At 37.9% G+C, this 24,956-nt stretch overlaps 1 protein-coding gene across 8 annotated transcripts in view; it reads left to right on the top strand.

Moving 5' to 3' along the window:
• The window catches only part of CTNNA2 (catenin alpha 2), a gene marked incomplete at its 5' end in the record, with an annotated part of 976,113 nt that overhangs the window by 714,482 nt on the left and 236,675 nt on the right, over positions 1-24,956 (top strand). For all 8 annotated transcript variants that reach the window (XM_081264879.1, XM_081264878.1, XM_081264877.1 and 5 more), the window contains one exon: positions 24,019-24,171. In XM_081264879.1, the coding sequence (XP_081121005.1) occupies positions 24,019-24,171 (153 nt within the window). The remainder of the gene's footprint in view (positions 1-24,018; positions 24,172-24,956) is intronic.

Genomic DNA, 24,956 nt, shown 5'->3' with positions numbered 1-24,956 from the left:
AGAAAGCTTAGTTAGACTTGAAGACACTTAAAAAACCAAGAGTTATTCAAAAAAGGATCAAAAAGGATCGCTGTTCAAGTGGAATTTTTCAAACAAGTTAAACCCCTCACTGAGGCAGCACATCCCAAGGATGTCATAAATTGTGAAAAAGGTCACAGGAATGCAAGGGTATGATTTAAAACTGATTGGCATGAATCCATCTTGCCAATTAAACCCATGACAATGGCCAGTGGTAGAGCAGAATCCTCTTGGGAGTACTTTGTTTAGAATTAATAATGGATTTATGGGAATATAACTGCCAGCTTTAAGCATTATGTTCTAATTTTAGAGCTGTGGACACAGTAGGCTCCATGTCTGAGCTACTGTCACTGCTGTGATTCTGGACCCAAACCATTGCAAAAGCAAAAGCTTTTGGCTGACACCCTATCTAGAGGACCAGGGTCCTCTACGGTCCATCCGTCCCTCAGAGAGGACCTAGCCAGTGTCTGCCAGCAGCACCTGCCTGCTCTCCTACAAACCTCCCTCTCTTACTTCTTCCTGTACATACAAGGAGGCTGATTTCTTCTTGTTAAAGTTTTGATCCTTTCCTTAGGCTTTTTTATCCTAAGTTGATAAGCAAATTAGGGCCCAAACCTTACTCTATGAGAAGCTAATAACTAATAACCATAACATCATGGTGTTGCCAAACAGCCACTCTCACTTCCAAAACCAATTCAGGGCCTAATTCCTATCCTTTTACCCTTATTAACCATGACAATGATTCCCACATTGAGATTCAGTGAGTGCCAACTCGACAAAAAGTTCTAAATTGCTATTACAATAAAAAAATATTTTCAACAACAAAAAAATTGTGAATAGAATTATTCATGATTATTTTTTTTACATTGAGATGAGTATGTAGTAGAATGGTAAATATAACAAGAGATTAAAAACCAAAAAGCAAAACATGTCACTTGGAGGTATATTTATCAAGACCCTGCCTCCAAGATGGTGGAATGATATGGACATCATGACCCTAGGTACATGTATGACTGCACATATGGTGTGACGCTATGTCTTGTCCAACCATAGGAATATAAAGTGTGCTGCAATTGTGTACAATGAATAAAAATACATTCTGCTGTCATATATACCTAATTAAAAGAATTAATTTTAAAAAAGACCCTGCCTCCAGAGAGGATGACAGAAATTTTTTTTTAAGATTGATAAGAAATTACATTTAAAGAATTTCCTAGATGCCCCATTCAGTCCTAATTCCTTATATAAGTAAGAACTGTGGCTGAAGGTGGACCATCATTAGTGAGAGTTTTGAAAAATGCTCACAAAGTAAATCCTAAATTGTAGCTGATATATGTCAATCCTTACAGTGTGCCTAGACTGATTCTAAGTTTTCTCTACATATTGACCACATTGAATCCTCATGCTAATTCTGTGAGATGGATAAGGTTGTCACCATGCCCATTTTACAGATGAGGATATATTAATGAACTAATGCATCCAGGGTGTTGATGTGCAGGTTTCAGCCCAGGCAGTCTGGCTGCTGGTTCTTTGCTCACAATCTTTACTCCATCCTGCCTCTCCATAGAACCAGCATATACAAGTGGTCACCTGTATACAGACCTACCCTGGTTGATGTGTGTGGAAGGGAAGATTCACATAACTACATAAAATTGATTTTTGGTTTCCAATAGTACCTCCATCACTCTAGAATTTGGGGTGACAGGTATGCCCTGCAGACAGGAAAAAAAATCTATGGTGAATGTCAAAAATACGGTTCTTGTTTGATATTATCTCTTGGGTCTCCAGCTGTTATGGTTCACTGGATCCTCTTTTGAAAAAAGTGCTTATTGTGCTTAGGTATCCGGCTTCTCAATGTGCGAATTACAGACTTTCCAAAACATTTACAGAAAAAAAGAAACATTAAGGCATTCAATTCTTTTTCTCACATCTGCCTGTGATAGGGCCAATTATTTTTAGATTCATTGTAAGAAAACATTTTAAACTAATTTATTTCTGTATTTGAATCTGCTTTTCTTCATAAGGATATGAAGCTATCTATATGTCTACAACAACAGCCACAACAAAAATGATAGAATAATGATTTTCTCCAAATATTAAAGTTTATGTTCTTCACACAGAAACCTTATGTCAGAGCTAATAATCCCTGGGGTTTGGTCCTTGGGTCAGATCCCACACTACAGTGGGAGAATGGAGATCAGAAAATGATCATACAGCAAGGAGGATTTGAAATATAAAAATAAGCAGTGTAGAGACAGCTAAACACCAAAACTCAGGATAAAAAAGTCCAGGAAGAGCAAGGCAGAGCTGGCAGGAGAGGGTTCAATGACATGGTGAACAGCCATTATTTGTACATGCCCCTTGATTAAGGCTTGTATATCCAGACCACCTCTGTTCTAGAAAAATTCTAATAAAACAGCCCTGAACATAAGACCATCCTTTACTTATTCATCTCCTGGAAAACTCATTAGGCCATGTCCAGGGTGCATGATTTCATAAATCAGAAATGGTTTTTGAAATATCACTATGGACAAGGTCTTTTTTTTTGTCAAGGTGCTGTTTGATTCATGAAATTTATTTTTTTTTCTATGAGCCATACTGTACTTGAGTATTCTCACATTAACTCAACTTTGGGGAGATCGCCAGGCTTTTCTTCTCTCTCATTCAAGTCCTCATCACAGGAAGAGTCTAGTACCTGGACCAACATTGGTTAATCAAATACCATACTATGCTGAGTAGAGGGAGCAACAATGTATGTGTGAATAAGAAGATGTTCAATTAAGTGGGCGCTTCAACTCCTGATCTGCCCTCTTCTGCTAATTTCTCCAGCCCTAACAGCCAAAGAGAAGTGGGAATAGGGAGATGTAAATAGTAATAACTGAGTCCCAAACAAATTTCATTATGCCATTTTCAGGAAAATGGATGAAACTGGGGAATATTGTGTTAAGAGAAATAAGCCAGAGTCAGAAAGTCAAGGGTCATATTTTTTAATCTCATGTGGAAGTTATCAAAAGGGAGAGACAAATAAAGGAAGCTCATGAAAATAAAAGGAAGAGCAGTATGAAAGTGGAAGGAGATGCAGGGAGGGAGGATGGTGGAGAAGGGGAGGTACCGAGGAATGAAATCAATCAAATTATGTCCTGTACATATAGGTACTATGTTACAATGAATCCAAGGATATATATAATTATTGTGTACCAATACAAAATGCAAAAGATCCCCACATTTTAGAGAATGTCTGTATTTGTCTCCACCTCCACCACCTACTTTTGTTTTGGTGACTGAAAATGCCATTAAGAATACTGATTCTGAGAATAGAAGATCCACTGTTGATTACTTTTAAAAAATATAAAATATAATATGTTTTCTGGGATGAAATTTCTAAGCAAGAAAGTTTGGAATATTTCCAAAAAATGATGATTTAAACAACAAAGATCTTTCTTTCTTTCTTTCTTTCTTTCTTTCTTTCTTTCTTTCTTTCTTTCTTTCTTTCTTTCTTTTTTTTTTTTTTTTTGGTAGAATGTCCTTTCTATATACCAGAATGTACATCCAGAACACCTATCCTTATTAGGTCAGGTTGGCCCATTGTTGGAGGCTATGTGGGAGCTGAGGATTCTTATCCAAGCCTGTCATTCAAAAGGAGATAATTCTAAAGTGTGTTATGCACCCACATCTATGGCCTGAATAAAGATGTTGCTAAAGCTAGCAGCCTTGATCTGACCAAATGTACTTAGAGAATCACTGCAGTCAGCATGTTACCAAATACTTCTGTTACTTCTGACTCCTCCTTGCTGAGGTTACCTTTTATTACCTGAAATGGCTTCTGGCATCAGTTTTCCCAGGGGAAATTTCCATCAAGTCTGACAATATATATATATATATATATATATATATATATATATATATATATATATATATTATCTTCCCATTTCCCAAGAAGGCTGGGTAGAACTGAAATTTAGAAAATGACTCATTTTCTTGCAGGTTCTGTCTCACCTGCTGTTGCCACCAGCCCTGGTAGGAACCCACTTTCTGTAGAATCTCATTGCTTTGTGCCTTTTCAGCTTCCTTGGATGTCACTGCTAATGGCTGGGGGGATTCAAGATTGCCTTTTGCTTGGCTAGAAAATTCTGAAGAAGGTGATGTTAGTTACGACATTTCTCAATTTATGCTTCCTTTTCCCTAATTTTGGTCCTTTGTTCTTTGGTGAATGAAATTTGTAGGATGGCTGAAAGCCGTACTCTTCCCCACCTTGGCCATACACAGTTGTGTGCTTTCCACTCTGATGGTCCTTTCAAGAGAGTTACAGACCCATGCAGCACCATTCCTCAAATCCCCACCAGTTATTCAGTCCAATTTATACTACCCCATGAATGAGGCTTAGTCCTGTCCTTTCTGTCCACTCTCATTGGCTCTGCTTAACTTCTTTACAAAAAAAAAAATAATAATAATAATGACCACAGCTTCATAACCAGTCTCCATGACCCCAGTCTTCTTGAGGTCAACTCACAGTAGCCCTGGCAGTCTGGGAAACTGGTGTTTATACATCTTTATGGATTTAACTTGTCATTGTCTCTGCCTGGAGTCATCTACCCAACCCCCCCTTTTTTTTTTACTTAGAGGAAAATTCACAGTTTTTCCTAAAAGGATTAGCCTCAATATCACCTTATTATTATCATGACTTTCTTCAATTTCTGAAAACAAGATTTATAGAAGTAGACTCCTCAATCATTTAAAAATATTTCTATCACAACACGTTGTAATGGGTTTAACTTGTATCTTTGTTTGAAGTGTGCTCATGTCCTATTACTCTTTGTTTCTTTAGGCCAGGTACTAGTGCCCCAAATAAACTAAGTTTGCATCAACACAGGTCTTGAAAGAATGAGAATCCCCCATAGCAGACTCTCCACATAGAAAATACTCCAGCCATTGACTTCCCTCCATAATAAACTTCCATGTTCCTGGTCCCATTGTTTCATGGGCTAGATTCACTAGCCTAAGAAGTCTATTTATACTGTTATAATAATTTTCATTTTAAGAGAGGACACCCTACCTAACTCAGCAGTTTCCTGTTGCTGGGATGGCTTTAAAAGACAAGAAGCGCTAAAGTACAGATGAATACTTCATTTGGGGAGATTCTGATTTCACATACCTTTGTTGGCACCTTAAAATCTGTGTCATAGCACATTTTAGGCAACTTTTGATGTTTTCACAGGTTTGAATCTACTGTCTTTGTTTCACATAGTTCCTTAGGGGATGCATCTGAGAATGTGTGAGACCTTCCAACTTTTCTCCTATCTGTTGGCCTCTATCTGATCTCTCCACTTCACAGAGACCATACTTGTTTCACGGGATGTCCATGCTTGAGGCTTGCAAGAGATAGGGGAAACATTCACCATAGGACATTTACCTCTGGTCATCAGAATGTATATGGAGTTTTCCCTACAGTGAACAGTTCTCCTACACAATTCGGTGTCTTCTAGTTCAATTCAATTCCGGTAGAAGACACTTTGTATGTGAAGATAGCATCCCATCCCGCAGTTTAAGGGCCAAGTTCCTCAAGACTTCCCCACTTCTGATGCCAGTTGCAAGTGGTAGGTTTTCATCTATGCTTCTGACTGACCAGCTAAAAATCAGTGTTCCCATATCCCCTAATGCAGGTGTGATTAACTTGCCAAAGCAGCTCACAGATCTCAGGGAAACACTAATTTGCATTCACTGGTTTATTATAAAGGGCACTGTGAAGGACACAGATGAAAAGATGCACAGAGTCGGGCATGTGAGAAGGGAGCACAGCTTCCATGTCCTCCAGGCACCCCAACCTCCCTGCACCTCTGCATGTTTAGCTACTGGGAAGCTTTCTAAACACTGTCCTTCTGGATTTTTGTAATGGCTTGATGACGCAGCATAATTGATTAAACCATTGCCATCGGTGATCAATTCAACCTTCAGTCTCTCTCACCTCCCCAGAGCTCAGAGGTATGTGGGGAGAGCCCAAAGTTCTAACCCTTTAATCATATGGCTGGTTCCTCTGGCAACCAGCTCTCATCCTGAGGTTATCCAGGAGACCACCAAATGTCACCTCATTAGAACAAAAGATGCTCCTATCCATCAGGAAATTCCAAAAGGTTTAGGAACTCTGTCAGATGTTATCAGTCAGAAAATTACACAGTTCTTAAGAGTGTGTGTCAGGAATTAGGGTCAAAGACTAAATATTAGAACAAAAGACTTCATTAGTGTCCATCTCTACAAGATCTCCAAGGATTTTAGGAGCACTATGTCAGGAATCAGGGAAAGAAGTAAAAAAAAAAATTTCTGAATCAATATTTTCAATATCAATCAATACATATCCACATAATCACTATTCAGCTTTTAAATTAAGTTTAAAGAGATTGAATATTTGTTTCTAAAGTTAAGAACAGGTATGACATTTTCCCCTCTCATTGGGGGACATTCTTTGTCAAGATGATTAAATTTCTTAGAATTTTTTTTTTTTTCATGTATTACAAGGTTCCTCTCCCCAGGGGCTGAGATTAGACATGAGCAGACCAATTGTTCACTGTCCCTTGTTGTAGGGCTTGGTAAAATCAATCTGTGTTTTCTGGAGCAGGGCCAGGACTGGAGTAAAACAAGTGAGGCACTAGCCCCAGGCACCTAATTTTGTGAGGTACCCAATAAACTAAGTAGTCAAGATAAGTAATATTTTCAGCACTATTCTAGAGAATCAAAAGTCATGCAAAATCCACTCTGATCAAAATATCAACATTGTTGATAAAATAGGACAACTGTAAATAAGACAGTGCCTCTCTGAGATGTATTGAAACTTAATGCAAAAGGGAAAGTCTGCAATACTGAGCCTGTCTTTATTTACAGTGTAGCTGTTTTGTTCAGCATGGATGAACCTCTCCTTGGTCCTGGCTCTGCTCCAAAGCCCCTGTCTACTAAAGTCTTTACTGCACTTGTTGTATGAGAAAGTTCCACCCCAATGTCTCAATGTCAGATGGTTTTCCTTTCCCTCCCACATTAGTGGCAAAAGGGCTGGCTTTTAAATTTTATGAGATGACACCTTGGACTCTGGATTCAAAGACCTATTTGAATTGTGGTGTCTTTTAGGTTGTCTTGCTCCAAATGCATTTCTTCTCGATGTTTATCGCAATGACACGGGCTTTTTATGGCACTCTGAAGTGCTTCAGAAAAAATGGAGAGCATTTTAATACTGCTGATTTACTCTTTCAGGTCTACAGTAATTTCCTTACTGCCTAATTATAAGGCTTGGTTTAATTTACTCTACACATAATGTTTACTGATGCACATATGGTGCCACATTTCAGGAAACTATACCCAGAACAGGTATTTTTATCATGCTGGAGCATGGAAAATTTTCTTCATATACAGAAAAAAAATTGCTAAGAAATTTAAACATCTCAACAAAGAATGTCCCCCAACCAGAGGGGAAAAAGTCATAGCTATCAAGTTCAGGAAGAAGGACAATCTCTTTAAACTTAACAGCTGAATGGTGATTAAGTGGGTATACATGTTCAAAGATTTTAAGTTGCCCATATTTTAGTCAGGTTTTTTTTTTTTTTTTTTTTTTTTTTTTTATTGCTGGGACCAAAGACCTGACAAGAACAACATGGTGGACGAAAAGTTTATTTTGACTCATGGTTTCAGAGGTTCAGTCCATGGTCAGCTGATTCCATAGCTATGAGCAGAAAATCATGGTGGAAGGGTGAGATAGAGCAGGAAGCAGAGAGAGCTTCACTCTGTAAAACTCAAAGGCATGTCCCTAGTGACCTACTTTCTCCAGCCGAACCTTATCTGTCTACAGTAACCACCTAGTTGATCTGTATCAGTGGATTACTGCACTGATTAAGTTAAGACTCTCATAACCCAATCATAACCCAATCATTTTTACTCTGAACTTTCTTACAATGCCTCACACATGAGCTTTGGTGGACACCACATATCTAAATCATAAAACCCCACCCCAAATGAGCAGGAAATGGGGAAAAGGAGGAAGAGGAAGGGAAAACAGTGGTGTCCTCCTAAGCTTCACTCTCAACTATCTTTGAATGAGAAGATATTGATTCACAAATCATGGACTGTTAGAGGAAGAAAACCCAGGGTCTTCCAAGGACAAGAAGTCTTTCTTCAGTCTTTTCTTTCTGGTGCCTCCTCGGCCAGCCTTTTCTTTGGAGATGCTGTTTGTCCCAATTCTCAGCAGTTGGCTCCATTATTGGGTCATTTTAGTTGTTAGAAAATTGAGATAATTGAGGTAAGATCAATAATCTTGTAATTTTCAAGCACTGGTGTTAGTTTTGTGCTGCAAAAACTGAATTCTTTTCCAAAGTTGAAGGTGCAGACAAAGTTTCAGTGAAGAACTGTATCTGTAGATCCAAAGAACTACAAATAGTGACTGTTATTACACATGAAGTCATAGCTTCTCATTGAGTTCCTTTCCATATCCTTGAGTGTTAAGATTGGTGAGGTTCAGTGTCTGAGCAGTGATGCTCTCTTGTCATTGAAACAACTGAAATAATCATTTCTTTTCCCCATGTGATCCATTTCTCCCACTTGCATGTGGTTATTTGTGAAGATCAGAAAAGCAAACCTCTCCATACAAACTGTTTGACACTTGTTTAGTGTTCATTCTTATAAATGACCCCTATAACAATTCTTCAAAGTAGTATTTTTAACAGGTAGTATTATTAACAAAGAGGCTTTTTTTTTTTCCTTAAAGAAAGTCAAGTATTAAAGTTCCAATAGTAGATCAAATTTCTTACCAATGCAAAGCTCCTAAGTTAGGGAACACAAGTGGCCTGACTCTGAAGCCTGTCCTTATAATGACAGTAGTCTTTGAAGTTAGTTCACTTTTGATTTAGTTTATAACTTTTATTAAAATTCCCCTATTGGGAAGAGCACAAGGTAAATATCAATTATTAATGAGCCCTGGGTTTCTCTATAATAATCATTATAATATGCTTCATGTTTAATATAATCATCATTATTTTCTTCCTTAAGCCATCCATATCTGTGTCCAGGCCCATTGAAGAAACTACACTATGAATGCAATTTTGATAATTATTTTTCTAATTAATCATAGAAGGGAAATGTAAAGGACTTTTATCTTAGCTTGGGAATATCTGATTAAATGCACATCAGGATACCAGCAGACTTGCCTGGTATATTTAGTAAAAAATGGTTGAACATTGTGCCAAGCATTCCAGGATGAAAGGAGAACCTTTCCTGAGGAATTTGGGGATCAGGGGAAATTTTTCTCCTTCTCATCCAACCATAAGAGCATGTCAGAAGTTTGGATGATCAACTGATCCCCTACCCCATCCTCTCTTGTTCCATAGTTGCTTAGTTTTTTATGAGTGCATCAATCCTGCTTAATGTTAAGGGCAGGATTTCTATATTTTTATTTGATTCTTTCAATTTCAAAGAGGATAAGGCTGCCTTAAATAGCTACAGTCTAAATTGCAACCGTATAAAGGGCTACAAAGCACCTTTTGGCAAGGCAAGCTGGGAGGTCTGAGACCAGAAAAATGGAAGAGGGAGGATGCAGAGTTGCAAAAGCAGGAAGAAGTCAGTACTAATGAACCATACCTGACTGAGCAGATCCCTCAGACCCTCCTTTTAAATCCACAGGCTTAGATCAATGTGGCCTTAGGCTGTATTTATAGATGCCCAAATAACTAGCTGAAAGGGGATAACTTGTGGATGATCAACTAGTCATTGTGTCTGTGTATTACCATAGCAACCAGCTTGCCTGCTGCTCTTTGGGTGCATTTTCTGTGTGTTTGGGGAGTGTGCACACGCCCTCAGTAGTGCTGCTTACTTATGGGGAAATATCAGAATTTGCAGTTTAGCCTAGGTCAGAGCTCCTATAGCAAACAAGTCAAACAATGTAACCAGAAACCTTCCCAATCCAACAATTTTTAGGAAAAGTTAACAGCTTTGCTTTACAATTCTTTGTCTTTTCTTTCTTTGCCTCAAAACTTCTGCTGGAGAAAGAATTGTTTAGGGACCACGGGAATAATCTATGTGTTCTAGCAGAGTGAGAGGAAAAGAAATAGCAAATGTCAACTTGGTCAAATAAGACCAAACCGACCACTTTGGGGGCTCTTAGACTCTCTTTGGTTCTTTTCATAAACAGGTAGTTGCTAGCACAGCAGATGCTTAGTTGTAAGTAAGCAGTGGGTGACTGGAGCTTGAAATAGCTTGGGATTTGCAGTAGCAACTGATGGGCAGAGTGAGAGGGATATATCCACTGATGAAAGTGTCTAGACCAGGCATTGGCAAACTGTTACTGTTTTGTCAATTCTAGTCCTCTGTCTGCTTATGTGAAGTTCTACTGACTGCATTTGTTCTACCTCTGCAGAATTGAGTAGTAGTGGCACAGACCAACTGGCCCAAGAAGGCCAAATATAACTACAGGGCTCTTTATAGGAAAAGTCTGCCAATTTCTGCTCTGGGAGTAAATCTAACTTGAGATAAAACAAATAGTGGTCTAGGAGCCCACAGTCCTAAAAAGCTAAAGGACCTTGAATCTGATTCTGTCTCCTGCCTCTCCCTTAAATAGTGGCATAACGATCATTTTATAGGATTTCTGTAACTCAGGAATGTGGAGCCATGATTGGGCTTCTATCTGAAATAAAGGCCCTCCAGGGAAAAATCCAGCAGCTGTTGGAAATGCAACACTGTGCAATAGTTAAAGACAGGAAGTGAAAAAGTGTAGCATGCCACCAGCAGAACTCTGGAGAGAAAAGTAGCTTAGAGGCACACAGTTATACATAATTGGAGTAAAGCAGGAGAGGGTGGTGAATGGTTCTCTGTTTCAGAAAGCATGATAGGCTTTTTAATAATCACAGACAGCCAGAAGCTTCAGAGGTACATTTAACAGTGACACTTGTACCAAGGAGCAAGCACCCATTCATTCCCTTACCCAACAGTGTCTTAGTCCAAGTTACCCATCCTGCTCAAGTGAACCAAGTTATCACTCATCTGACACCTGCAGTGAACCTTGCAAGTTTGGACTGAGTCCCAGGGATCCTTATATTTATAATGAGGATTCTTCTAAGCCCCAAAGGACATGTGCTGTAACATGAACTGGCAGGATTTATGGACTTATGGGGCCAGATGACTATTTAGTGCAAAGTCTACCCGACTTTCTCAGGTGTATAAGATTGACCCCATCAGAAAGAAATAATGGTTTTAGAGGGTTCTTCTCTGTATCTTGCTTCAAACTCATTACCTGCACACTTTTTTAGACTGCTATGAAATCCACCCCTTCAGTGATTATCTTTCTCAATTGCCAATGCAATTGTGGGAGGATTAAGTCACTTTTTGAATAGCATATTACAAGATTCCTAAGGGGTCTTGCTACAAGTGAATTTATGTCATGACTCAGGTAACTTTTGACTGTCTCACTGGAGTCAAGCAGCTGTGCCTACTGAATACCATTTAATCAAAGGCAGGCATTAAATACTCAGACTGAAACATACAGGCATCTGTTCTTAGATCCCCTTTGTGATAAGCAATGCTGGGAAGAGGTTGGAGGACTGGATGTAGGAGTGAAGAGTGGAAAGAAAGGTGATCTTTGTATTGTTAGGATTTGTGAACTTGAACCACCAGGTCCAAAAAGACAGAGACCTCAAATAAAATAGCACTCTTCTTAGAACCAGCAGGTCTGACTATGGCATTTACTATGTTTAACCAGTGGATCCCCCGCTTCTTCATCTAATCAGCACAGAGAATGATGCTTTTCTTGCAAACTGCACTCTTCACCCCCACCGTGACATGTAAGGAAGGTCAAATGAAATAATGTCTAGGAAAGATCTTTATAAGCCATAAAAATGGAGCATGCATAGGATTATTATTACAGGAAATAAATACCCAGGCACGGAGTAGATCTTCCAAATATGCAGAATTCCAAACATGCTTTTTGGTTTGAATCAAGGAACCTGAGCAAAGCAGTTATCATAAAAATATATATTCCCCTTTCATCTGTGCCATCTAAAATTCCACCCTTGTGGAATTATTGTATTCTAAACTAACTTAGGAATCAGGCAATCAAAAGAAAGTCTGCCCTCATAGAAGGGTGGAGAAATCCTGAGAGAATTTTACATGAGGAAAATCTTAAGCAATATGATGTGAAGAAAATGAAAACATTTGGATTTCTTTACAGTGTTCCTTAAACCAACTTCCAATATATTCATCCGAAGGAATTCACACTTGCCTCTAAGTCATTTATGAGTCATTTATGAGGCCAGTCAAGCATGTGTGAGGTCAAGTTGATCACTATAGCTTTGTTAGTAATTGGGAATTGAGACACTGGAGGAGGTTTTGGCAGTGAGAATAGATGGCTTATCTCATTTTTCTCTATATCCCTGACCAAACACAGTGCTTAGTACACCAAGAGCTCTTCAAATGCTAGTAAAAAGAATAAATGAGTGAACACCAATCTCTATGTAGAGTGGAATAAGGAGATGAAGTGTATTTCCTCTCCGAGGACTTCTTATTTCTCTTATAATAAGATTTATGCCTCTTTAGAACTAATTGCATTAGTATTACACCGTTAGATATTTTTGTGCATTTGCTCTCATTTCCTTTCTTTGGCAAAAAAACTTAAGCATTCTTAATAAAAGCGTGACATTTGTGTAGATTTTTCTCTATGGATCCATTCCCCCCGCCCTTGAGATCAGAAAAGAAATTTCAAAATGCACAGTTGAAGGCAAATAATTAGGGGACCTTTTTCAGTCTTTCAAGCATGAATGTCTATCCATTAAAAAGAATTGCAGAGGTGTTTTTCATTGGGTAGATTAAAATAAAACACACAGTCTTCAAAGTCTCATGCAAGTTTAAGCTTAGCTATTCTAGTTGGCTGGGGAGAGCCATTTTTTCTTGTCTTTTGCAGGGAACTGTTTCATATTCATCAAACAGTGTAGGTTTTTTAGACTTTCTACAAGAACGCTTTTGCAATATCTATTTGAGTGTAGCTTGAGATGCATCATACACTGCTCATGTCTCACCCCAAAGGAAACTTTTGGTCATTTTTGAGAATCTTTATTTTTTTTCTCGAGCTTGTGAGTAAAATCGTCATCTCTGCTCTCATTATTCTGCCCTCCCATGAAATAAGGAAGTGGATTGTTCGAATAGGTATGATCCATGGACTGCATTCTTTTAGGTTTGTTGAAGAAAATGCAATTATTTACATTGATGAATAGCCCTAATTGGGTAAAATAGACTGGTAGTGCTGAGCTAATACTGTTAAATGTCTTGTCTTATGCAATTAATATTCCCTTGTCACACATACATTTAAAGAGTTGGAAGAGAGCCTTGTGTTCTTGACTCCTGTCAGACTTAACGAACGATTTTGTCAAGTCATTCCTTTCTGCCCTCGTTGATTGATAGCTAAATTTTGGTCCTCTAGCTTATGTAAAAAGTGTTAACTATGCCTTTCAGCTTGTAGGCAAGGACATTTAAACCATTCTAATAGTCAATTTACAGAGGAATTACATTGCCTGTTTACTGGAGGGGTCAAAAAATGTGCCCCTATTCATCAGGAACACAAATCACAGGGCCCATGAGCTAATGAAGGCAGTATTTATGAATCCCTGCACTTTCTGGATGACACTAAGTTCAAGGTGTCCCTAGTTCTGGCTGCTGAGGACTCCAGCTCTCGCTTTTGGATATATACTTGTGCTTATGGACTAAGTAACAAATATTTAGGATGAATGTGCTTTTATCCAAATTTTCATAAGAAGAAGAATAAAAACTAGACTGCTAGATTGTCCCAATATACTAACCTGCATCTGCAGCTTTCTATAGTTAGGCAGAACCCTGCTCACCTCTGCCACCATCTGGCTAATGGACCCCCATACATATTGTAATTATCATATCAAATCTTGGAAAGTGGATCCCAATCTGGGAGGGGACTCATGTCCCTTGGATTTAACCTAGGCAGAATCCTAAGAAACACACTTTCTTATGCTTCCCATTCCTTCAAATTATTAAATTCAAATTCCTTAAAATTATTAAAACACTTTGAGTTATAAGATGATTGCATAAGAACAAGTACAAATGACCTTAGATATCCATGAGGTTGTTTCCAAGACCCACCCCTAACTGTTGATACCAAAATCTGCAGATGCCCAATTCTCTTATAAACCGGTTTGTTAGATTATCTACTCACATCAGATTATCTACTCACATCCTCCCTTTCCACTTTAAATACTCTCTAGATTATTTATAATATCCATGACAATGTAAATGCTATATAAACAGTTGTTACCTACTTAGGGAATAATGATTTTTAAAAGTCCATATGTGTTCGGTACAGATGCAATTTTGTGAACTAATTCATTCATTAATTTGTTGTGGTTCTGGAAATGAAACCAAGGGGTGCTCTATCACTGAGCACCATCCCCCGTCCTTTCCATTTTATTTTGAGACAAGATCTCCCAAACTTGCTGAGACTGGCCTTTAACTTGCAATCCTCCTGACTCAGCCTCCTGGAGTAATTGGATTTACAGGTGTTTACTACCACCCTTGGTTCTGGCACAGTTTTTTTTTTTTCAAAAAAATATTTTTACTCCGAGGTTTGTTGACTCCTTAGATGCAGAACCTGTGAATGTAGAGGATCATTTATATAATTTATCAAGGCATTTTCATAATAAACATGTCTTAAACTGTGAGTCCCCTTTTCTTTTCCAGACTAGAAGTCCCCTGCACACACTGAGTTTCATGGTATGGGTTCATTAGGATCCATTCTGTCCCTGGTGGGATATCTGTTCCACCTTGTGGTGTCCTTCTGCCACTGGGTCTGTTCTTCCATCCTCTTTCCCAGGAGTTCTCTTCTTTTTGGTGTTACTATCTCAGGGCCTGGTAGAAAGGAAGCTTCCAGAATCTTCTATGCACGTCACTTATCACCCAGGAATTGCATTTGTTCCTGGGACTTTCTCCACCACCATCATACAAAACACTGATTTTGGTCAGTAATGTATGCTAAGGTGGCACAGAGCAGTGTGTGTATGAACACTGCAGAGCATGAGCTCTGGGCCCAGAGGTCCTCCGTTCAAATCCTGCCCCTACCACTTACTGTGTAAATATAGGCTTCAGTCTGTTGCTTCCATCTCTCCTCCCCACCATGAAATGGAGAAAAATAGTAGCCAGCTCTTCTGAGAGAAATAAAAAAGTTATTCCAAGTGTTCAGAACAGCGGCACAATAATACGTGTTCAATGAAGATTGTTAACAGGAAATATCAGTTTTCCCCAGTCCTTTTCTTTCCTGTCCTTACCACCTTTCTTTCCTCCATGCCCACTGCTGCAGTTGGCTTCTGCCTTCTTCGTATGTCTCCCAAACCACCAGTCTCTCCTTTGCTTCCCTTTATTGCACTCAGCAATTACAGACTCCAATTTCTGCTTGCATTTTTACCAGCACCAAATCAAGCTGCTTCACCTGCTGGATTGAGGCCATCTGGAGCTCCTGGATGATCCCAGCCCTCCCCTGGACCCCGAGGCAACTTTTCATTGCCTCTTCTCATGAAAGCAGTCGCCCTTGCCTATCATGTAGGGAAAAGAGGACTTTGACACAGACCTCTGTGTGCTGGGGCAGAAAATGAAATCGACAGAAGGAGCTAAGCACCTGCTACTGTCCTTCAGGATGAGTCTCCACAAGCCCTTCCCTGTCCTAGTCCCTGTGATGTCTGTTGGAACAATTTTTAAGTTAAATGTGTTTTGAATCTACAAAAAATAGAAATTACAACTGTAAAATTGTAAAATTACTTTTTTTTTTTGCACTAGGCATTGAACCCAGGGAGACATATCCCTAATTCTTTTATTCTTTTATCTTGAGATAGAGTCTAGAATGTTGCATAGGTCCTCGCTAAGCTGCTGAGGCTGGCTTTGAACCTGCAATCCTCTTCCTCCCAAGTCACTGGGGATTGCAGGCATGTGCCACTACATTCAGCCAACTGTGATATTTTAAAATATGCCTCATGGCTTCATTTAAATGAATCATGCAAAGCAGACTACTTTGGTGCTTTAAGCAATAAAACAGAATTGAAATGATACCAAACTAGTTAATGATTTGATCAGAAAGTTCTTTTCAAGATATGTCCCCTACCTCCCCAAGAAAATGATTCAGTGACCACAAAAACTTATTCTAGTTATATATAATCAGACATCTGTCATCACAGTCCTGTATTGTAGTAGCCTCTCAGGGGCAAACAAGAGCATTTGTTGCTCAATATTTTGGGGTGGTCCCTTTGGCTCAGCCCACTCATGTGTCTGGTCTCCATTGCTCTTCTCTGATCTAGAATCAGGTCTTTTCAACATATCTGTCCCCCTTCTCCTAGGTCAATCGGTCTAGCCTGAGCATGTCCTTCTCAGGAGGATAGTGAGAATGAGACCCAGAAACCTCAATGGGGAACAGGCCTTGCAAACCCCTGCATACATCATGAGGCCAGTGCTCATTAGACCTAGGTCTGCCACATGGTCACGCCCAGTGTTAGAGAGGGCAGGCACTGCAGAGTTACTTGGAGAAGTCATGTGTGGGTTCATTAATGCAACAAAATCACTGCCATCATCTAAGTTTGCCTCAGTTTTTCTTATTTTATTAGAGAAACATGTCCCGAACATTTACTCTTTCTTAGCACTCCTAGAGAAAAAAAAATTAAAGGGCAGAGGGGCTGCTGATCTGGTTAAACTCAACCATCAAGTGTTTGCACATAGGTGTTGCTAATGATGACAGTTGGACTTTCATTGATCCAGCAGAGCCTGACTTTGGTGGGGAATGTTTGGTATAGGTGGAGAAAAACATAAGGCTTGATAAGCTAGTCGTCGTCTTTTTTAAAAAGAGGTAATTGGTTCCATTAAGGAAAGATGCTTTTGTATCCCAATTAAAATGATTTTGCTTTACGGAAGATAGTTGGTACCATCAAGATAATGGCCAAAGAATTTTGTGTTTCTCATAAAAAGAAAAGAAAAAATGAAGCAAAATTGGTGATGATTCTGTAAGTGCTCTTCCTCAGGCTTCCCAGATGTGCCCCCTCTACCTGCCCCCACTCCAGCCACTACAGTGAATAGTGCCTTCATTGTCAGTGGATCATGTGCACTGGGGGCACCTTAGCTTATTAAAGTGGCTTTAGGTGGATTACTGCATTGACTGATTACCCTAATTGACCTTCAGACTGGCTAAAATTTGCTTGACTTAATGAGGCTCAATTCCTGTCAGACCCCCTAGGCGGAATGGCTGCTGGCCCAGTCACTTTGTTGCTTTGATTTTTCAATTTTTAATAATAATGATACCATAAAGCTTAGGGAAATATGGTTAAAATATGTCAGTAATCATGGAAGGCCTGGAGCAGCTATACTCAAGGAAAAGATTTAAGGCTTCAGATTTTTGTGCCAGTTTGAAATCACCCCAAATGTGACCTTGTTGGGTGTATTTTATATCATAGTAGTGAGAAAGTTAACTTTATTATTTTAACAGGATTTTTTTGTAAGCATCAAGTGACAGGGTAGATGTTCAAACGGTCAGACCTTTGTTAAATATCATTAGCCCAGTCTAGAATTGTGGATTCACTTTCACTTCCGAAAGTTAAGATGGTACTAGATTTCTTAGACACAGAGCCAGTTCTGCCTAAAGATTGGCATGCAGAAAGCTTCCATCGCAGGAAGGTTCAGCAAAGAAAGACAGCTTTCATCCTTCAGGAGAAGTAGGGTTGATTAGTACTAGCTGCCTGGAGCACTGTGCTGAGAAGGGTTATGAAGTAGTATTTGAGCTCAGCATAAAAGAATGCTGTAATTGATTAATCATATCTAGTGTGGCATAGAAAGGAAAAATTGTAGCATGCTTGACATTCCTGTCCTTGTCCTAGTTTCTGATCTTGTTCCTTATGAAGAATCCCTCACCAATTTAGCAATGTTTTAAAATTTATTTTATTTTGGTACTGGGGGATTGAACCCAGGGGCACTTTACCATTGAGCTACATCCCTGGTCCTTTTTTTATTTTCACTCTGGGTCTTGCTAAGTTGCCAAGAGTCTCACAAAGTTGCATCCTCCTGCTTTAGCTTCACAAGTAGCTGGGATTATAGGCATGTGCCACTACTTCAGATAGGTTTTTTTTTTAATGTATCTTTTTTACTTTTTCCACCTTCCAATCCATGCTTGAATCATTTAATTAGTGATCTGCTAGACTACTGGGTTTGTTCTTGTTGTTTTGTTGACAGAATCTCACTGTATTTAAAATACCCAGGTTATCCTCACACTTGTGATCCTCATGCTTCAACCTCCTGAGTAGCTGGGGCTACAGGTGTGTGCTGCAGTGCTCATCTAAATTTATTCTTTATTTATTATTTGCTTGTTTGCTGTTATATGTATTTGGGGAAATTCCTTATTTCATGAGTCTTTGTATAAGAAGATAAAATGGGCAGAACATTTGCTTTCACAAAAATGTTTTTCTCCCAGTACCTCCTTCCTACACCTTTGCTACTTGCTGTAAACATGTGACCCAGAGTCTGTCCCAATATTTTATCTGCCTAAGACTTTGAATCAGAAGTTGTTGACTCAAAGAAACAGGGTGCCTTACAATTTCAGAATTCTGTTGATTATGTGAAGAACTAAAGGGGCCATTTTCTTTTCTGCTTCTATTAGCCAAAATTTATTTCTACTGCATGAGACTGTGAACTTGATAGGTAGAATAGGGAGCCTAAGGAAGTGTTTCTCAAACTTTATTGAGCATAGGAATCAACTAGGTATCTTATTTGGGTGGGATCTTGGGTTAGCATTTTAATGATCTCCCAGGAAATAGCAGTGAGGCTAACCTGTGACCTACACTTTAAGTAGAAAGGATCTAGAGAAAGAAAGGCAGGTTGAAAGGCAGAATTGGCAGGGAAAGGAACACAACCTACCACCACCAAAAGCAAAACTCTGTTTCAGGGCGTTCTGGTTAAAATCAGGTAAGCCAAGTCCTATAATAAAACCAACATGTTCAAAGGCTCTGACAAAATAAAATTGCATTTCTTATTCATGTAACAATTCTGGGCAGTAACAGGATATTGGGTAGTTCTCCTTCATGCATTCTGGAGCCCAGGTTGATTGTGAGCAGATCTCAAGTCACCTTGGGGGCCATCTGCATTCCACCCAGACAGAAATGGGAAAGAATAAGGATACATATACATGAGACATGTTTACTTAAAAAAAATTATTAGAAAATAAAACATATTTAAAAAATCCAAACTCAATAATGTATAGCTTGTTGAATTAATATTATACAAATGTTCTTGTAACCCAAGAAATAGAATTCTGCCAACTTCTCTAGAAGCTCTCTCTACCACCAAACACAGACACAGCCCCTATGTCCCTCAAAAAGTAAAGTATCCTGGCTTTTAGAATAATCACTTTATTATATTTCTTTGTTTTCTCATCCAAATGCATATCTTTAGATGATACAATTTAACCTGCATTGTGGAATATGTCTCTTAGTCTCTCAGAATCTTTTGCATGCCCTTCCATTCCTTTCTTTGACTAATGATCCATATGCCATGGAGCCTAGGTTGTTTGCAAGTTTTCTGATTTGGGTTTTCCCGATTGGATGTGCAATTCTGGATGCTATTCTGTCCTCTGTATTTTCTGCATATCGCCAAAAGCATCCAGGTTTCAAATTTCATCCCTTTGACAAGATCATATTGGGGATTGTGCCATTTTTGTAGAAGGCATATTCTGATCATCCCAGTTTTGTGGTTTTCAACCACTAATATCCATTGCCTAGATTTATTATTTCATTGGGGATTGCAAAATCGTGATTTTCTAATTTTATCTTTTTTTTCACATATTGGAAAGAATAAGTTCATAAACAAATCTTTTCCTCATTATCCAGAATTCCCATGTCGACAGGAAAGGCAGGACATGTTCTTGATGCTTTCAAGATAAATGACATGGATTTTTGTCACTTGTCATCTTATGAAGGTGACCAATTAATTTTTCTCTCTTTTTCTTCTTTAGTCATTATAAACTCATGAATTAAATCATATTTGGTGAATTTTAATCCACTGAAAATTTAACCTCTTGTGAAGCTCCTCTTTGGCTTGCGGGAGTCCCTTGGTTGTTTTCACAAGACCCTAGAATTCTGATAGCTCTTTGCTATTTGATATGACAAGCTAGTTCAGGGTTTCTAGTGTATTCCCAGTCTCCGAGTACCTGGAATCAGCCATTTCTCCAGGAAGCTCTGGTTCTCAGTGTGTAAAATTGTACTTTGAAATGTTCATCACTACTAGGCTGGCCACTGTTGGCAGGCTGTTTCATTGGACAAAACTGAGAAAGAGTCTGCAAGTGTTTTCAATTTTAAAATCCCATGTATTCAAATGTTGGCAAGATGTGGAGAGAAAGAAAGCCTTCAACACTCTTGGTGGGAATGTAAATTGGTAGAGTCATTATAGAACACAATATGGAGGTTCCTCAAAAAATTAAGAATAGAACTACTATTTAATTCAGCAATCCCACTTCTAGGTATATATCTGAAAGAAATTAAATCAGTATCTTAGATATCTTCACTCCCTGGTTCACTGCAGCATATTCTCTTATATTCTATTCTCTTTCTCCTCCCATTTTTACAGTGTTGTAATGTCTTCATTACATCGTCATAGTGTACAGACATTCCATACTGAACTCTTGAATTTAGCCATTATTTATTCTTAGTTCTTTAAATAAGTATATATCTAATGCTTAGTGCCAATTCTTGTGTTGAAATTTTTTCTGGTTATTTTGAATCTTAAAATTCATTCTCTAATGCATTCCCCCAGAAAGGCTCATGGGAACAACATCCTCTGGGTTCTTGCATGTTATTATTTTTTTTTTTCTGTGCTTTATGTCCTTTAAAGGCAGTTTTGCCAGCTATAAAATTCTTCGCTCTCATTTTCTTTCCTTGAGTATCTTAAATACAGTACTCTATTTGCTTTTGACATAAAGCAATTGCTGGGCCAAAAAATATGATGTTATTTAATTCTCCTTTATAAAACATAGTCTCTATTCACTAAACTTCATAAGGATTATTCTGTCCCCTCCCCATTTTCTTTAGAATCCAGTAGCTTTATGGGAATATATCTTGGCTGATAGTTATGAGCCATTCTTCTTGAGTACATGTTATTTCAGAATGTAATATTTTCACTGTATTTAGTGGCACATGCCTGTAACAGCAGCAACTCGAAAGCTGATGCAGGAGGATCACAAGTTTGAGGTCAGCCTGAACAATTTAGTGAGACCCTTTCTCAAAATAAAAAGGGCTGGGGATTTGGATCCATGGTAAAATATACCTAGGTTCAATTCCCAGTACTGCAAGAAAAAAAAAAAAGAATGTAATATTTAAATGTTTTTAAATTTAAAAGATCTCATTTTATTTGAAAAATAATTATGTCATGTCTTTCAAGTGTAATGTAATTTTATAGAAGTGCAATATATTTGAAGTGATTAAATCAAGCTAATTATTATCTCCACTATCTTACATACTGAGTTTTTCTGTTTCTATGGTGAGAATATTGAAAATCTACTATTTTTGCAGTTTTGTAGTATATGACACATTATTAAAATGTGGTTTTCAGTGTATACATGTGCTCAGGAAAGTTTTCATTGGTTGTAATTGTTAGTTTGTTCTGATTTTTTGTTTTTATTTTCTTCTTCAGGGACCCCTGATAGCCATATATTGAATTTTCTTTGCCTGTCTTTAAGATTTGTCAACCTTTCTGTTCTTTGTTTGTTTTTCATTTCTTTTGGATTTATTTATATTTTCTCCTTTATTTATCTTAAGCCAATTGTGGCTGTTTATTTGTTTTTGTTCAATCTTTTTTAAAATGATTATTCATTCATTCATAATTCTTCCTTGAGTTTTAAGACCTATTCTCAGTGTTTCTTTCTGTAATTTATGTTGTTCATTTGTACATCTTTTCATTACAGTTCTTTAATTAAAAGGTCAGTCTGGACAATTTAGTGAGACCCTTTCTTAAAATAAAAAGGGCTGGGGATATGGCTCCATGGTAAAACATACCTGGGTCCAATTCTTTAATTAATTTGAATAGTTACAGTTTTTAGTCTATTTTATAGGCATTTTAATAGATTATTCCATTTTGTAGGTATGCTTTCACCGTGTATAGGGAAATGATATTTCTTATTCTCATTTTTCTTATAACTTTGTATGAAATTTAACCTTGGTTTTTAATTTGCTTACATTTGTGAACATAATATTTTTGAAAATTTAAGATGTACTAAGCTTGATGTACTTGCTGTTCTAGCATCACAGAGCTCTCACTTCTATTATTTTTGTATGGAGAGTAAAAAATAAGGTGGCTTGATTGGGGAGATAACTTGGCTGTGCTCATACCCCTACTTGATAATTTTTTTTCTTTGTTTTCTCTGCCAAGTTCGTTTCATATAATATATTATATAAAATTATATATATGGCTGTTGATGGACCTTTATTTTATTCACTTATTTATATACGGTGCTGAGACTTGAACCCAGAGCCTCATATATGCTAGGCAAGCACTCTACCACAGAGCCACTGAGCCACAACTCCAATCCCCAAGTTCATTTCTGATTCCATTTCCAATATGAGTCCTGCCCCAGAAGACAGCCAGGGCAGCTTAGTTTCAATTGTTTGGGTCTCTGTCTCTTTCAAGACTTCTCACTGTAGGTTGTCCCTTGTCACCCTATGATTGTAGGTAAGTTTTCTAACTTGCCTAAGTACCAGCTTGTTTATTTGACAAACTGCTTAAGAATATTCCCTATCTCATAGTGTTAGTGTAGGAATCAATGATATAATCTGTAGTGCTCTTAACTTTTTCATAGCACATATACCCTAAAAAAATATGAGCTCACCAATAACAAACATTATTCCCAGGCAGTATTATAATATATTTTATCAAAGGAGTAACTATGTAAGATTAACTCTACATGGACTTTATTATATTTTATATGATGAATTGTCACATTTAGTTCAGAGTTAAACTAAACCATCTTATGCACAAACATATCTATACCTGATGATAATTAATATAAAAGGAATTTAAGTTTATTCATAGTTCTCCTTCTGACCAATTATATATATATATATATATATATATATATATATATATATATATATATATTACCTTATCAAAGATTTACCTGCATATACCTGGATAGGTATATTTGTTTGGAAAACATACATATTATTTACCATTTTATCTTTGCTTATTTTTAATTGTATTTCATATACATTCAGATATTTATGAGTGAAATAGCATCAAGATGATTGTTTAGGACAGTTTTATTTTATTTTCATGCAACTGCCCTGCTTCTTATTTTAACAATGTGGGAATGATGTATAATTATGCGTTGTTGGAAGATTTGGGTTTGTTTATACTTATTACCTTGAAGAACTATTGTGGGTTTTTCTTTCTGGAGCATAGCAACTATATCACCATAGCATCTGGGCAGAAATACTTTTTGAGATTGCTAGATGTTTCCTGTTTCTACTCCTGTGAAGCATAAAAGCTGGGTCTAGAAAGGGCAGGAGACTTCATCGTGGTAAAGGATTAGGAGTGGCTTCAAGGTTCAGTTCTTCATCCAAATTTCTTCCCACTGGCTGGTTGATGGCTACCTTGCTCCTTTTCTAAGAAGTCTGAGTTCTTGAACTATATGTGTTATGATTTCAGACTTTATTGGGTCAATTCACACATGGACATCCATCCACCATCATTGTGTTTTTCTTTGATGCCATAAGCACTGGGAAAATTAAAAAGAAAGAGTTGGAACATTATTTATTTTATTTGTTTATTTTTATGTGGTGCTAAGGATCGAACCCAGTGTCTCACATGTGCTAGGCTAGCGCTCTGCCACTGAGCAACATCCCCAGCCCTGGAACATTATTTACATAGTAATGAGATGGACAATAGTTTAGGGGAAAAAAATCAAAATTCTGTCCCTTAATTGTATATCTTTTGTTTTTGTTTTAAATGTAGCTTCGGAAAGCAGTGATGGATCACATATCTGATTCTTTCTTGGAAACCAATGTCCCTTTGTTGGTTCTCATTGAAGCTGCAAAGAGTGGGAATGAAAAGGAAGTGAAGGAATATGCCCAGGTTTTCCGTGAACATGCCAACAAGCTGGTGGAGGTAAGTCTGGAGAGCTCGTGGACTGGAGTTGATTGACATGTGGTACATATGATATAAAGTTGATCTCTACATGTGCCTTGGGGATTTTCAATAGACAGATCTTCTACAGTTTTCTTACAAAAATAACATACCAAAAACTTGGTTTCCTTTACCTTCTGATTACTATACCCCTTTCCAAGGACATAGGCTATTAGTAATCTCACCTCTCTGTAGCTCGTAACTCTAATCTTGCTGTGAAACATATGTGACAATTTTCCTGAACAATAGGCAGAGGTGGAAACTGAAGGTGGAAGGACTCTCCCAAATGCTGAATGCCTGGTTTGATTTGAAGGAGAATTCAAACTGCTAAATGGAGGCAGGGCACGCTGTTCCTATTTCTTCCTCCTTATTTCCCTCTCCACACCCGAGAAGTGAAGCCGATTAGCTGGCCCCTACTGTGACTATGTGGGAAAAACAAAGAAACAAACAAACCCCAAACCCACTTCTCTCAAATAGATGTTTGGATTCTTGGCAAAAGATCTTGGGGCAGAACTAGTGCTAGTTCAGGGTCAGAAGTATATTTTATGTGTTCGGGAAATCTGTGGGAGTTGCTTCTTAAAAGCAAAATTGTACTGTGTCAAAGAGTCAAAAGAATATCATACAAGGGAAATGATAACTAGGCTGCTTGTATTTAGAAGCTGAAAGCCAAGAGCTTTATACAGGTGGGATTAGTGATGTGAGGCTAAATAGAAAATAGAGATGTTAAATAGCAAATGTGTGTGTGACCAAAAAAAAAAAAAAAAAAA

This window comes from Spermophilus citellus (genome assembly GCF_964194105.1).
Source record: "Spermophilus citellus genome assembly, chromosome: 13".
Classification (NCBI taxonomy): Eukaryota; Metazoa; Chordata; class Mammalia; order Rodentia; family Sciuridae; genus Spermophilus; species Spermophilus citellus.
The sequence above is the reverse complement of the archived record's forward strand: the minus strand, read 5'-3'. Positions and strand labels throughout refer to the sequence as shown.